This window comes from Myotis nattereri (assembly GCF_964212035.1).
Source record: "Myotis nattereri genome assembly, chromosome: 1".
Lineage (NCBI taxonomy): Eukaryota > Metazoa > Chordata > Mammalia > Chiroptera > Vespertilionidae > Myotis > Myotis nattereri.
The window spans coordinates 209,161,145-209,174,441 of NC_138075.1; the positions used below are offsets into that span (position 1 = coordinate 209,161,145).

The 13,297-nt window shown below is 40.4% G+C and overlaps 1 protein-coding gene across 1 annotated transcript in view; it reads left to right on the forward strand.

Annotated features, from left to right (window-relative positions):
* The first annotated feature begins 2,406 nt into the window (after positions 1-2,406).
* ARAP2 (ArfGAP with RhoGAP domain, ankyrin repeat and PH domain 2) overlaps positions 2,407-13,297 on the forward strand; it is a 154,684-nt gene continuing 143,793 nt past the window's right edge. The window contains exons 1-2 of the mRNA XM_081089492.1: positions 2,407-3,131; positions 9,203-10,271. Coding sequence (XP_080945618.1) covers positions 9,364-10,271 — 908 coding nt within the window. The 5' untranslated portion in view covers positions 2,407-3,131; positions 9,203-9,363. The remainder of the gene's footprint in view (positions 3,132-9,202; positions 10,272-13,297) is intronic.

The window sequence follows — 13,297 nt, forward strand, 5'->3', positions numbered from 1 at the left end:
TCCCAGGAAGTTAAACTGTCTCACCAAGGTGCACGGTTAATAAGTGGGAAGGCCAGATTGGAATTCAGGCAGCCTGACTCCAGAGCATTTTGCTCCCTCCCTGTAGTGTGGACAAGGTAGAATTAATGAGGAATTAAGGGGAATGGAATAGGTAGGGAAGATTCATGGATGTGGCGGAACACAGTTATGAGACTTGAATTGCCCCCAAAGGAAAGAAAAAAGCCAAGGTATGTACGGAGAGTTCCTTTTGAATGAAAGCTGAAATGTTGGCCAGAATCTTCCCAGTGGTTGGCAAACTGCGGCTCTGCAAACTGCGGCTCGCGAGCCACATGCGGCTCTTTGGCCCCTTGAATGTGGCTCTTCCACAAAATACCAATTTCTGCGTATGGGCCACGAAGTTTCAGTCGCACTGTATGTGCGCGCCCACACGTGGTATTTTGTGGAAGAGCCACATTCAAGGGGCCAAAGAGCCGCATGTGACTCGCAAGCCACAGTTTGCCGACCACGGTCTAGTGAATCTCCCTATCTCCTTATTGTGGTAAAAACACATACAGTAGTGAACTGTTTTTAGGTGTATAGTTCAGTAGTGCTACGTATGTTTACACAGTTGTGAAACAGATCTCCAGAATGTTTTCATCTTGCAGAACTGGCCCTCTCTATCCATTAAACACCCCCCCCGCCCCCCCCCCCCACACACACCTCCACTCCCAGCCCCTGGTAAACACCATCTACTTCCTACTTCTATGAATTTGACCAGTTTATATATCTCATGTAAGTAGAATCAAACAATATTTGTCCTTTTTAGATTGGCTTTGTTTATTTAGCCTAATGTCCTCAAGGTTCATCCATGTTAGTAGCATATTGCAGAATTTCCGTCCTGTTTAAGTATGCATGGTATTCAATTGTGTGTGTATAGCACATTTTGTTTATCCATTCATCCATCAACACTTCCATTCCCTGTCTTCCTTTGCATCACATTTCCAGTTAAACCTTTGCAACCATGGTTAAGTACCTTTTGAAACAATGCTTTAATACTTTCTGTTCTAGTCAAGCAGTTGTTTTGTTTTGTTTTTTCACCCCATCACCATTGACTGCTCTGGTGAGCAGTGAAGTCTTTGGCTGTATTTGATGATTTTTTTTGGTTTCATACTATTGTACTTACTGTATCAGTTGTCCTACATAGTTCTTTCTGCAATCGTAGACGCAAAATAAATTTTAATAAACTAAATTATGTGTTAATATTTCTTTATACCGTAATTTCAAAGATGTTCTCCCTTAATTTATTCATTGGCTCTTAAATCTCAAACAATTAAATGCAAATGAATGTAGGCTCCCATATTTAACCACTTACATGTACTTATATACCCACAATCAAATTGAAAAAGTATATAAAACTTGAGCTTGTACCTTATCTGGTTTGGCTCAGTGGATAGAGCGTCAGTCCATGGACTAAAAGATTGTGGGTTCAGTTCTGGTCAAGGGCACCTACCTGATCCTCAGCCTCCCATGTGTGAGGCAACCAATCGATTTCTCTCTCACACAACGATATTTCTTCCTGTCCCTTCCCTTCCTTTCCACTCCCTCTAAAAATCAATGGAAAAATATCTTTAAGTGAGGATAATTAACAGCAACAATAAAAACAAACAAAAAACTAGGGCTTGCACGACCTAGTATATTTAAGTAGCATTTCTTTAGTGACTATAAGTACTTAGCTAGACAGAGGAGATAGAAAATATGAAGTCTTTCGTATCCCTCTACTGTTAAATAAGTTGTATAGTCTTAGGCGGCATAGGCGGTGGAGTCTGACTCTTAGAGTTCTGGCTCCACTGTGTGGCTTTTGGCATGAGACTCCGCCTAAGGCAGCTCTGAGGATTATGGGAGATCCTCCACAGATGGTTTGTTAACACTCCACAAACATGGCTATTATTATTAGCAATAAAATTCTGAGGGAGAATGAAAGAGGATGGACGTGTTTTCATGGATGGAAAGTACTAGTAATCAAGGTAGAGAAATTGGAGGCGGAGGAGGTCAGAGCACAGGAAGTGGAGGTGGCCACAGTGGAGAGTGACGGCCAGATTGAGAAAACTGGACTTCCTGTCAGGGGTTTGATGAGCCTGTGTTGCCCCAAGCTAATGTAGGTGAGTGGAAGGCAGAGAGGAGGGACACTAAATGACCAGTTTTACCATGTTCTGGGGACTGAGCACTCTGAGTAGAACAATAAGTTAGGATCCTTGACCTGTGACCTTTTGCAATTCACTATATACTATGGGATGGAGTAATATGACAACAAATATATTTTCTCCAAACCACTTCCTATTCTGCATGGCTGTGGGGAACAAAGGAGAACGTGTTGTTTTTATGAATACTTAGAGTTGAATATGTTGGTATTAAACAGTGGTTTTGCTTGATGTGCAAATACCAAATACCATTATATTCTGTGCGGATGCAAAGGTGGAATTCTGTTAAGATCTGTAGCCTGAACTAGTTCAGCAAGTTGTCCATATGGAGTGAGCCCCCTAATTTTTATTCTCCACAACAAGTTTATTAGCAATTTAAAGGCAGGGGCACATCTCTTACCTATAGTGCCAGGCACCGTACGGGGGTGATTAGTTGTAGAGAATTGGAGGAGTAAAAATGGTATCTGAAGGATGTCATAAATCACCTTTCCTGTCTGCTGGTGCCACACAGGCTTTATGACCAGCAAAAGCATTTTCTTTCACGTTTTTGGATTTCCCTCGGGAGGTGGTTCCAACTCTATTGAGAACCATCTCATTGTATTCTGGCAGACAGTAAACTCTCATTGTTCTTGCAGTCTGTAAGACTTGTATTGATAACATTATAAAGTTTCACTATTCATGTGGCAATTTAATATATTTTTGTTTTTTTTCCCTGAGGTTCCTTTTTTCCCCTGTGGTTCTGTGATTGTTAAACCTATTATTTTGACACATCTGCAGTTTTGAAAGTCTCTAAGGTTATACTTCTGATTTTAAAATGGTGTGCTTTTTAAAAGATGGATTAAAGTTATCAGCTAATTCAATTGTACTGTGTTAATTTTTCCTTCCCATAAGATATTGGAGTCAGGCACAGGTGATTCCAGAAGTTATCAGCACTGAATAATTAATGACCTTATGGTAAGCAACTGTGGTTTTACATGTTTTCTCTCCTAGCTCAACTAAGGGAAATGACAAAACTCCACTGGCAGTGGCTGGGGGTTGGGGGCTGGGAGTGTGGAGGAGGGGAGTAGATCATTGTGGTGGTTTTCCTTACTTTGGGGCACTGGGACAGGGAAGGCTCTCCCAACCCATGAGATCTTTAAAATCCCATGAGTGGTTTGTATGTTTGCAGCTGCCCTCCTGCCAACCCCCAACTCCTGATTTGATATCTTTTTGTGGTTAGATGGATTGGAGAAATCTGTATTTGAATCCTGTTCCTGCTCCTGAGAATTTTGGTTACCTACATAGACAAAACTTTAAAACTATGTATGCTTGCCACGTTTCGTCTTAAATTTCCTCAAAGCTGGGAAGAAGTTATTCAGCAAACATTTATTGAGCACCTGCTATATGCCTGACAGTGTTCATACTTCAGGGCTAGAGCAGAGAACAGTAGACAAGATCCCTGCTCTCTTGAAACTGTCCACAGATGTCAGGTAGTAACAAATGCCATGGGCATAGGTAAAGCAAGGGTAAGGAGCAGTGAAGCACAGACATGCTTATATACATATGAGGATTAGGGAAGGCCGCTCTAAAGGGGCCCATTTGAGCAGAGACCTACCTAGGTGATGTAGTGAGCCATGAGTTGTGAGTATGTGTTGGGGAGACAGATTTGAAAGAGATGCAAGGACGAGAGGTAAGGTCATGAGGTGGGAATAGGACTGAGACCAACCTGGTGGCGATTGAATGATGGAGGGGGAAAGCCAGAGAAAGTTAGGAAGTCTCAAGGAGTGACTTTTATTATCAAATATATCATCTGGCTGCTATACTGAGATATACTGTTGGGAAGGAGTAGGGGTAGGAGACCAGGATAGAATCAGGGCTATCAGCCAGGAGGCCATTAAGATAGAGAAGATAATGGTGTGGACTAGGATGTGAGCAGGGCAGGTGGTGAGAAGTAGCTGGTTCAGGATATAGTTCTGAGGTAGAGCTCAGTAAGGTAATAAGATCATGTTTATTAGTGATGTTGCAAGCCAGGCATGTAGCAGGTGCTCCTGAATGCTACTTCCCTTCTACTCAGGATAGGATGGGCAGATGCACAACCACGTCTGCCATGCCAACTCTTTGTATGCTCTCTGAACATGTTCTACATGTACATCACACACTAAGTTTATAAACAAGTAATTTGACTGGAATTTATTGGGCAGTTTATGAGGGCTGGTCATCATCTTGGAGGAGTTATTCGTTTATAATAGGCTAAGAAAAAGTAATTACAACTGCAAACAGTTACTTAGCATTTGTTGTGTGCAGTTGGTGTTGGAAATCCTTTACGACAGCCCTGTGAAATAGAACTATTATTATTCTCACTTTCCTGATGAGGAAACCAAGGCACAGAGAAGTCAAATACTTGTTCCAGTTCACAAAACTTAAAACTGGAGAAATTGGGATTTGACCCAGGTTTTTCAGTTCCAACATCTTGGCTTTTGTATTATCCCACTTCTGTAGGTTACTATTAAAAGACTAAAATGTAATTTAATCCTCTGAAGTAAATGCTGTGGGAATATAAAGAAGAGGGTTTATTTCTTGTTCGGTAGAAACCTTGTGAAAGAAATAGCATTTGAGTTAGACTTCAAAGAATGGGAAAGATTTCAGTTGTGGGAAGATAATGACTGTAGTGATGAAAAGAAATAATTATAATGATGGAAATGAATGTTTGCTAAGCACTTACCATATGCCAGCAATTTTCAACCTTTTTCATCTCATGTTACAGGTATACTAATTACTAAAATTCTGCGGCATACCAAAAAAACCTTTTTTTTTTCTGATCTGACAAAATGTAGGTATTCTTTTGATTGATTTATAAAAATAATAATAATAGTAATTACCTACCCTTTTTTCTCCATAGTGACCTTTTAAAAAGTCAGTTGCTGCCCTAGCTGGTTTGGTTCAGTGAATAGAGCGTGGGCCTGTGGACTAAAGGGTCCCGGGTTCTATTCTGGTCAAGGGCACATCCCAGGGTTGCGGGCTTAGTCCCCAGTAGGCGGTGTGCAGGAGGCAGCCAATCAATGATTCTCTCTCATCATTGATGTTTCTATCTCTCTCCTTTGAAATATATATAGCGTAATATGCTAATTAGACCAGACAGCTGAACAACCTTCCAGACGTCCTTCCGGATGACCTTCTGGGTGAAGCCAGGGCTTCGAGGGCTGGCTGAAGCTGCAAGGGGCTGCGATGGCCAAGCCCCTTGCGCGAATTTCATGCATAGGGCCTCTAGTATACATATATATATATATATATACATACACACACACACACACACACACACACACACACACACACACACACATATATATATATATAGTCAGTTGCCTATACTTGAATATAAGGATTTCTGGTACCAAGAATTAACCAATCACATGCAACCTTGTTATGTGATGTGACCAGTAAAATGGAACTCTATTAAATGACCTATATACTTATGGTTCAAGACAGGGCATTCACACTAGATGGCTATTGTGTTCACTGTTGTCATTTTTTTATTTGATAGTGTAAGGTAGTGGTCAGCAAACAACGGCTCGCAAGCCACATGCAGCTTTTTGGCCCCTTGAGTGTGGCTCTTCCACAAAATACCGACTTCTGCGCATGGGCCATGGAGTTTCGATCGCACTGTACATGCATGCCCGCACGTGGTATTTTGTAGAAGAGCCACACTCAAGGGACCAAAGAGCCACATGTGGCTCGCAAGCCGCAGTTTGCCGACCACGGGTCTAAGAGAAAAGAGGTCAGTGCCCATGACTAAATAGTCAGTTATTGCATGCTTTAAGAATTCTTGTGGCACACTGGTTGAAAATTGCTGTCATATACTAAGCACTATTTTAACACAGATGGATTATCTCATTTAATCTTTACGAGTGCTGAGGTACTTTTGAGTGTTTCCATTTTATGGTTAAAGAAACTGACAGACAGGTATGTACCTGTGTTATCACTGGTAGAAAGTGGGGGAGGTGAGATTTGAGTTGGACTCCAGACTTCTGGGCAGAGTGTTAGGGGGGTGGTTCCATCCTAGGGGAGGAGAGTCATGAGCTGCGTCTCAGGTGAGATGGCATAAGGCACATTGGGGAGCATAAGGAATTTAAAACTGTAATTACCAGATTTTGTTGCACATCCTGGTCATCAAATTCAGATTCCCGGGCCTGTTATTAGCACTTGTTGCTGTACAGCAGATCCACAGACCAGCACCTGCAGAGCCCCCATCCGAGAGCATGGCACACTTGCCATTGTGCCCAAGTGGAGGTCAGAACATGGAAGGCTTTGATTTCATATTAAGGCGACGTTTATAGTTAGGCATGTCCATCTCTTTGCCTCTCATGAGTGCATATGGGCTTTCAGAAGCCTCCAAAGAAAGAAGTGGTTCTGTGAACATCCTTGGGTGCTAAGGAGTCAGGTGATTGGAGGATGAGCTGATATTAAAGTTCACAGGATTGTGGGGCCTTTGGGAGGGAGCCTCTTCTGGGCCAGGAGAGGGAATCGGGTTCACTAGCCATATTCAGCATGTTGACCGAGAGTGGAGAAAGGTGTTTTGGGTAGAATATTTGCTGTATCCATCTCTGAGTCTGCCATGGAGGAAGTATATGTACATACTGCGAGAAGGAAAGTGTATTAAAACACTTACACACCAAAAAACTAACGAAATGGACTCAACCAATTCTGCCATCCCTGCCAACCTCTCATCTCTTAAACATGTTCCAAGCACTTGAAGGATCCTACTTATATATTGAAAAAGGAGCTATTCTATTTAAGGTCAATAGGAAGCCTTCACAGAGGAGGTAATACCTGCCTATTCAGAATTTTAAATAGTGCATAGAACTTTGCAAAATGTGTAGATTTGCAGGTATAGATATAGCATATGAAAGAGGTATGGGGCTATCAAACAGTTGTTTGCCTTGGGAACAATAATTAACAGTGAACTAAAGTGCGTGAAGGATGTGGGTAGAATATTTGGCACAGGTTGAACTTGAGCCTGGAGTGAGTACATAGGAACGCCTACATTGCAGGAAATATATATGAGGTATGTTGTTTGGCACATAATTGCTGTTTACATCACTAGTACTGTTATTATTGTTGTTAGACCAAGACCGGGCTGTGTTTATGGCACCATAAGAAACTTAGACTTTATCCTGTTGAGGATGTGGCTTTATATACCAAATTTGGATTTTACTGCTACATGGAGACTGGGCTGAGGGATTTGTTCAGAGGATTGCAGTAATCCAGGCAAGAAATATTATAATGAAGGTCTGAACCAGGGCAAAGGCAGTGAGGATGGGAGAGTGTATTAGTCAGTTCTAGCTGCTATAACAAAATAACCATAGACTGCCTGGCCTAAAAAAACAGACATTTATTTTCTCATGGTTCAGGAGGATGGGAAGCCCAACATCAAGGTGCCAGCAGATTTGGCAATAATGATTCACATTTTGTGACATGCCAGAAAATTGGAAAATAGGTTCATTTACAAAATAATCGTGTATAACAAGAGTGGTATATCAGAGATCTAGGTTTGTATGTGGTGTTGAGGTTAAACTTTCTACTTTTTTTTTACTGACATTTTGTCATTTTGAGAATGATAGAGGGATATCTTACTGATAAAGGCATTTCCTGCCTTTCATCTCACTGTGTTTTTATTTTTCTGCTCCTGCAGTGCTGCCTAAATATATGTACTTGGCCTCTTATCCGATACCTGCTTGTCAATATTTGCTGATATTTTAAATAGTTGGGACAATAGTATCTGGGTTGTTGGCATGTAAGACATGCAGTGTCTGAGAGGTGCCTTTTGGAGAGCTATTTTGAGGTATGATCTCCAGAAACATTGCATTAACACTTGTTCAGATAAATTTCCCTTGTTTGGGTGTGTCTCATTTTACTCCTCCGTTATATAGGTGTTATGCGTATTCGGTACTTTTTTCTTTTTATTAAAGCGTAATATTCAGAAATTTGCACATATGCATTTTCACAAAGTGAACATGGCTATAAAAACAGGACCTAGGTCACTAGACTTTTTGAAAAGTTTATTGATGTCATTTGGGAGAAAAATGAAGCCATGCGAATCTGCTGTGTATAAAGGAAAATGTGACCTTTAAACGTTTTCCTTTTACTTTCATATCAACTTACTTCCTGTTATATACTGATTTAAGAAGTAACTAATCATTCAACTAGTCTTATCTCACATGTCAGTGTTGTACATATAATGCTGATGCTCTTTTGAAATGAAAATTATTGACCTGAGAAATATGTTCTAACTGTGCTTGTTAAGAAAGTCTTTGAAGAAAGTGTAGTAAAGGAGGAAGTTGTTCATACCTGGTTGCTGTTAAGAGAAATTATCTAAAACTTGGTAATCAAAGAAATATACAGCATTATTCTTTCAATGCCTTGTTGGGGGTACTGTTTAATCAGCCCACCCTCAGCATATGAATTCTAATTCTTGTGTTTCACTTTCTATTTATTATTGGGTGAAAGCCCAGGTCTGGTGAGCTACCTATTCACTTACAGATTTTTCTCCAGTAGATAGACAGCTCTAAAGCCTGTGATTTTATTACCCTGGAGGACATTAACCAGTTTGTTTTTTCAAGTAACCTGCCAGTCTTACTCTAACACTAAAAGAGAGAGAGAGAGAGAGAGAGAGAGAGAGAGAGAGAGAGAGAGAGCGCTTTTTCTGATGGAACTGTGAGCCTGTTCCACAAATGATCTTGGAACTAACTTTACCATCTTATTGGTTCCTTTATAAACAAGTCGAATAACATTTTTGACACAAGTTCATTTTATAGTCCTGTGAGAGTCATTTTGCCTTGTTGAAAATCATTATTTGATGCCAGCACAGCATTTCTGTCCTGTCCCATCATGCTCTACCTAGGAGTCGACTTTCCAGGGCATCACAGTAATGCACAAAGATTCCAAACTCTCAGTGGGTGAAAGTAATTCTAAAAATAATGTCATAGTTTATAATGAAAAACTATGTTCTAATTACTAAAATTTCCTAATAAATTAATTTGTTTTTCTAGGCTGGAGCACATAAAGCACTCACTATGGAGAAAATACCATTTTGAGACATTTTTCTGTTGCCAGTGAGAGAGGAAGAGCCAATACAGAAGCGCACCCTCCTGTGTGTGTGTGTCTCATTGTACTGCTTTTTATAAAGCAGCTTAGTGATGAAGCCACCATTATGTCCTCAGTCAGTGAAGTAAATGTCGACATCAAAGATTTCCTAATGAGCATTAATTTGGAGCAGTATGTCTCACATTTCCGTGAGTTTGGTTTTAATACCGTGAAGGACTGTGCAGCCATAGATGACAGCGTGCTACACAAAATTGGAATATCACCTACAGGACACCGGAGAAGGATCATTAAACAGTTACAGATAATCTTGTCAAAAATGCAAGATATCCCAATATATGCAAATATTCAAAAAATAAAGAAGAATGATGAGACTTCAAAGGGTCACCCTGCTCCATCATCTGGCCAGGATACCTGCATAGCACTGTCAGATTCATCTGGCGTTCAGACACCTAGCCCAGTGCAGTTGGAGACTGTTACAAAAAATCTCGATCAAAGTGACATTGGTGTGGAAAATAGCCAGTGTCTTAAATCAGAAGATGAGCTTTCTCTTCCTAAACACAGCTTTCCCATTCATGAAGAAGGACACCATCTGAAATTAGGTTCTTTTCAAGATTCTTTGTTGGGTAGTGAAAATATTCAAATAGAATCTTTGATTGCAAAGGAGACTGTGGATTGTACAACTAAAGAACAACAAACAGAAAAAGTCGATTTGAACTCAGAAGATGTGAACAAGCTTTCGAATGTAGACCCTGACTGCCTTCCTTCCCTTGGCTGTTCAGTATCAGAAGCCAATTCTGGACATGGAACGAATGGTTTATTAGAAAGATCACCACCATCCCCTCTCTTTAACTTTCAAGGACAAATGGTTATAAATGATTTGTATGTTCCATCATCACCATTCCTAACACCTATGAGAAGCCGTAGCAAGTTGGTTTCAAGGCCATCTCGATCTTTTCTGCTAAGACATCGGCCTGTACCAGAGATTCCAGGGTCAACAAAAGGAATTTCAGGGAGGTAAGAACTTTCATGATAAGTTGTAAGTGTATTCAAGTTGGAGGAATTTAATTATTTTAAACAATTACATTTTCAGTGTTTAATTTTTCCTAAATTTGACTTCTGTTATTTTATCTATTTAACTAACCTTTTCTTCTCTTTTACAACTTTTTTCATTATGCCATCTCTCTTGAACACTATTCCCCAGAGTCTGTTTCCAACTCATAACTAACTGCCTGGAACTCTTTCACTTTCGCCCACTTCATCTCTTTATCTGGCTAGTCCTTCCCAGACCTTCGCACCTGGTTTTGCATTCTTCCATGAGTGCTATTGAGTTTTTACAGAGAGGAAGGGAGAGGGATAGAGAGTTAGAAACATCAATGAGAGAGAAACATCAATCAGCTGCCTCCTGCATACCCCCCACTGGGGATGTGCCTGCAACCAAGGTACATGCCCTTGACCGGAATCGAACCCGGGACCCTTGAGTCCGCAGGCTGATGCTCTATCCACTGAGCCAAACTGGTCAGGGCATGAGTGCTATTTTCATATTTGAATTGCTGACTCTGTCTCCCCACTGAATTATTTGTTCTTTGGCAGGAGCCATGTTTCTAATGTTCGTACTTCTGCTTCCTGGTACAGTGCTTGGCATGAATTAATAATTCAACAGCCATCTAATGAGTACCTACTTGGTACTCTTGGTCACCGTGCTAGGTGTGAAGGAGGTGGTATTTAAAAACAAAATCCAGCCAAGTAAATTTGAAGATCTAATTGGCTTTGCTCAGTGATTAATGAATCGGGCAGCATCCCATCTAGCAAATAGAAAGGAGCTCTGAGGAGCTGTACACAATGGAAGACTTCTCTAGGCAGATGGAGGCAGGGCGAGGACGATATTCTAGCAAAGAATGGATTGTTTCAGGCAAGGTCACGTTCCTTGGGGAGTGAAGTCGGGGCTGCCTTACAGATTGCCTTATTAGCGTTGCACAGATAATTCTGTATTATCCAGCTAAAGGTTTCATTCCAGGGAGATACTGAAAGTGCTGTTGGGTTAGGTTGTGTGGAGCTTAGCACGGGTGACTCCATTTTGAGTCTGTTGTTTCTTTTCTTTTTTTAACAATATAGAGAAATAATGGAGTTTGAAGTGTGGTGTGGGAGACAGATGTAAAAATGATGGTAACAGTACCGTATGAAACCTTTAGAGATGGGAACTCTAAAGAGCGGCCTGACCAGAGCGTCTGGCCATCGGTAGCATGAGGTAATTGCAGAGTCTGAGATGAGCCGACTTACAGCAGAGAGAGCTTTTATCTGTTTCTCAAAGCTAACACCTAAAATAGTCGTGGTTTTCCTCTAGTGTTGCGGTGGAATATTTTTTTCACTTAAAGCTAACACTTGTCTCTCTGCTGGGAGCCATGAGGTTGTTCAAGTTTGGCTGTTACTGATGTGATACTGAAAGCTGTTACCGATTTCTTGCACTGGTTGGAGGCTGGCATTTCTGCAAGATTCCCCCTCCCACGTGCCCCCCACCCTCATCTACTCTGTGCCCTTGCTCTCTGGGACCTTTGGTAATTACAGCCTGAGATGGTGGTTGTATTTTCAAGAGAAAACATGGAGATTTAATATTTGCAAGAGAAAACATGGCAATTCATAAGACTGTTAATTTCAATAACTCCCATTAGAGCTGCCACTCTTTGAGGACAGAGGCCCTCATTTGTTTGTCTACCTTGGTATCCCTAGTGCCAATAGCAGTGTGTAGTATTTATTAGGAAATCAATAATAATAGTGTCATTTATTAGGTGCTACATTGGCTTATAATTTTCCATGGGTAATTCTCACAATGGCCCTGTGAAGTAGGTAATATTCATCCATTTTTTTTTTACAAGGTAACTGAGTCTTCTGAGGTTAATTTTCCTAGGATCCCAAGGATAGTGAACTGGATTTCATTCCAGTAAATCTCACTTGTATATAGAGGTACACCTTACGGATATTACAGGTTCATTTCCAGACCACCCCAATAGAGTGAGTCAAATTCTTTTTGTTGCTGAAGGGTCTTGCCTTCAATTTGTAAAAAGAAAAAGTAAAAGAAAGGCAACATCTGTGGAGCAGAAAAAGCTAAGTGCAATAAAATGAGGTATGCCTGTATAAGAATTGGGATATATCTCAAGAACATAGAAGAAGACTAATTTTGGTATGACCCGTTAGCTTTAAAAATATTTTGCTAATTTTAAACAAAGTAACCTGAGAAGGGCCTGCTGTGAGTCTGCACATTAAAATTGCATCTTTGCCAGAACAAAATCCTTTTGGGAGCCATCAGGGTACCTTCAGATAAGGAACATTTGGCTTAAGTTTTAAATAAGATGTGCTAGTTTTCATAACTTGAAAGGCTTGTTATTCCCATTATGACCACGAGTTCTTGAAAATGAGAATTGAAATAGCATTAAAATTGGTAGAAAATAACTTGGTAGCTGCATCACAGCCAGATTACCTGTTGTAACCTTTCTTTTCTTCTTTGATTATAGCAGTAAGGGTAGTTACTCACCCGTGATGCTTAAATCATAAAAGAGAAAGTAATTAAGTTATTTTCAGACTTTACTGTTTATTTTTACTTGTGGTCCTCACCAGAGTTGCAAATAGTAATTGCACATTTAAAAAAAAAAATTAGAATTTGACATTTAAAATAAAAATGTGGATTCTGTAAACTGAGATTCTCTCCAAATAACATATAAATGATATTTAGTACATTCCTTGATGTATCAAATAAGAACATTTTTTGTGGCCAATGCTTTCACCTAATTTCTTTACTAATTAAACTTTTCATATCACTGTTATAAGGAATATGATGCTAGAAGTGCTTTTCTGAGGTGAAGCCCTTTGTGCACCACCCCTTTATCTACACACTTGAATCTCCAGTCACAGGGATGGCTTTCCCCCTGCCTTGAGCATTTTACATGAGTTCCTGTTCCTTTCCTCTGGACAGTTGGGCTGGGTGGTGCTGTGCTGAGCAAGGAATCCCAAGATCTCTTGTAAATGTCTACCTCTTGAGGGAGGGGTTA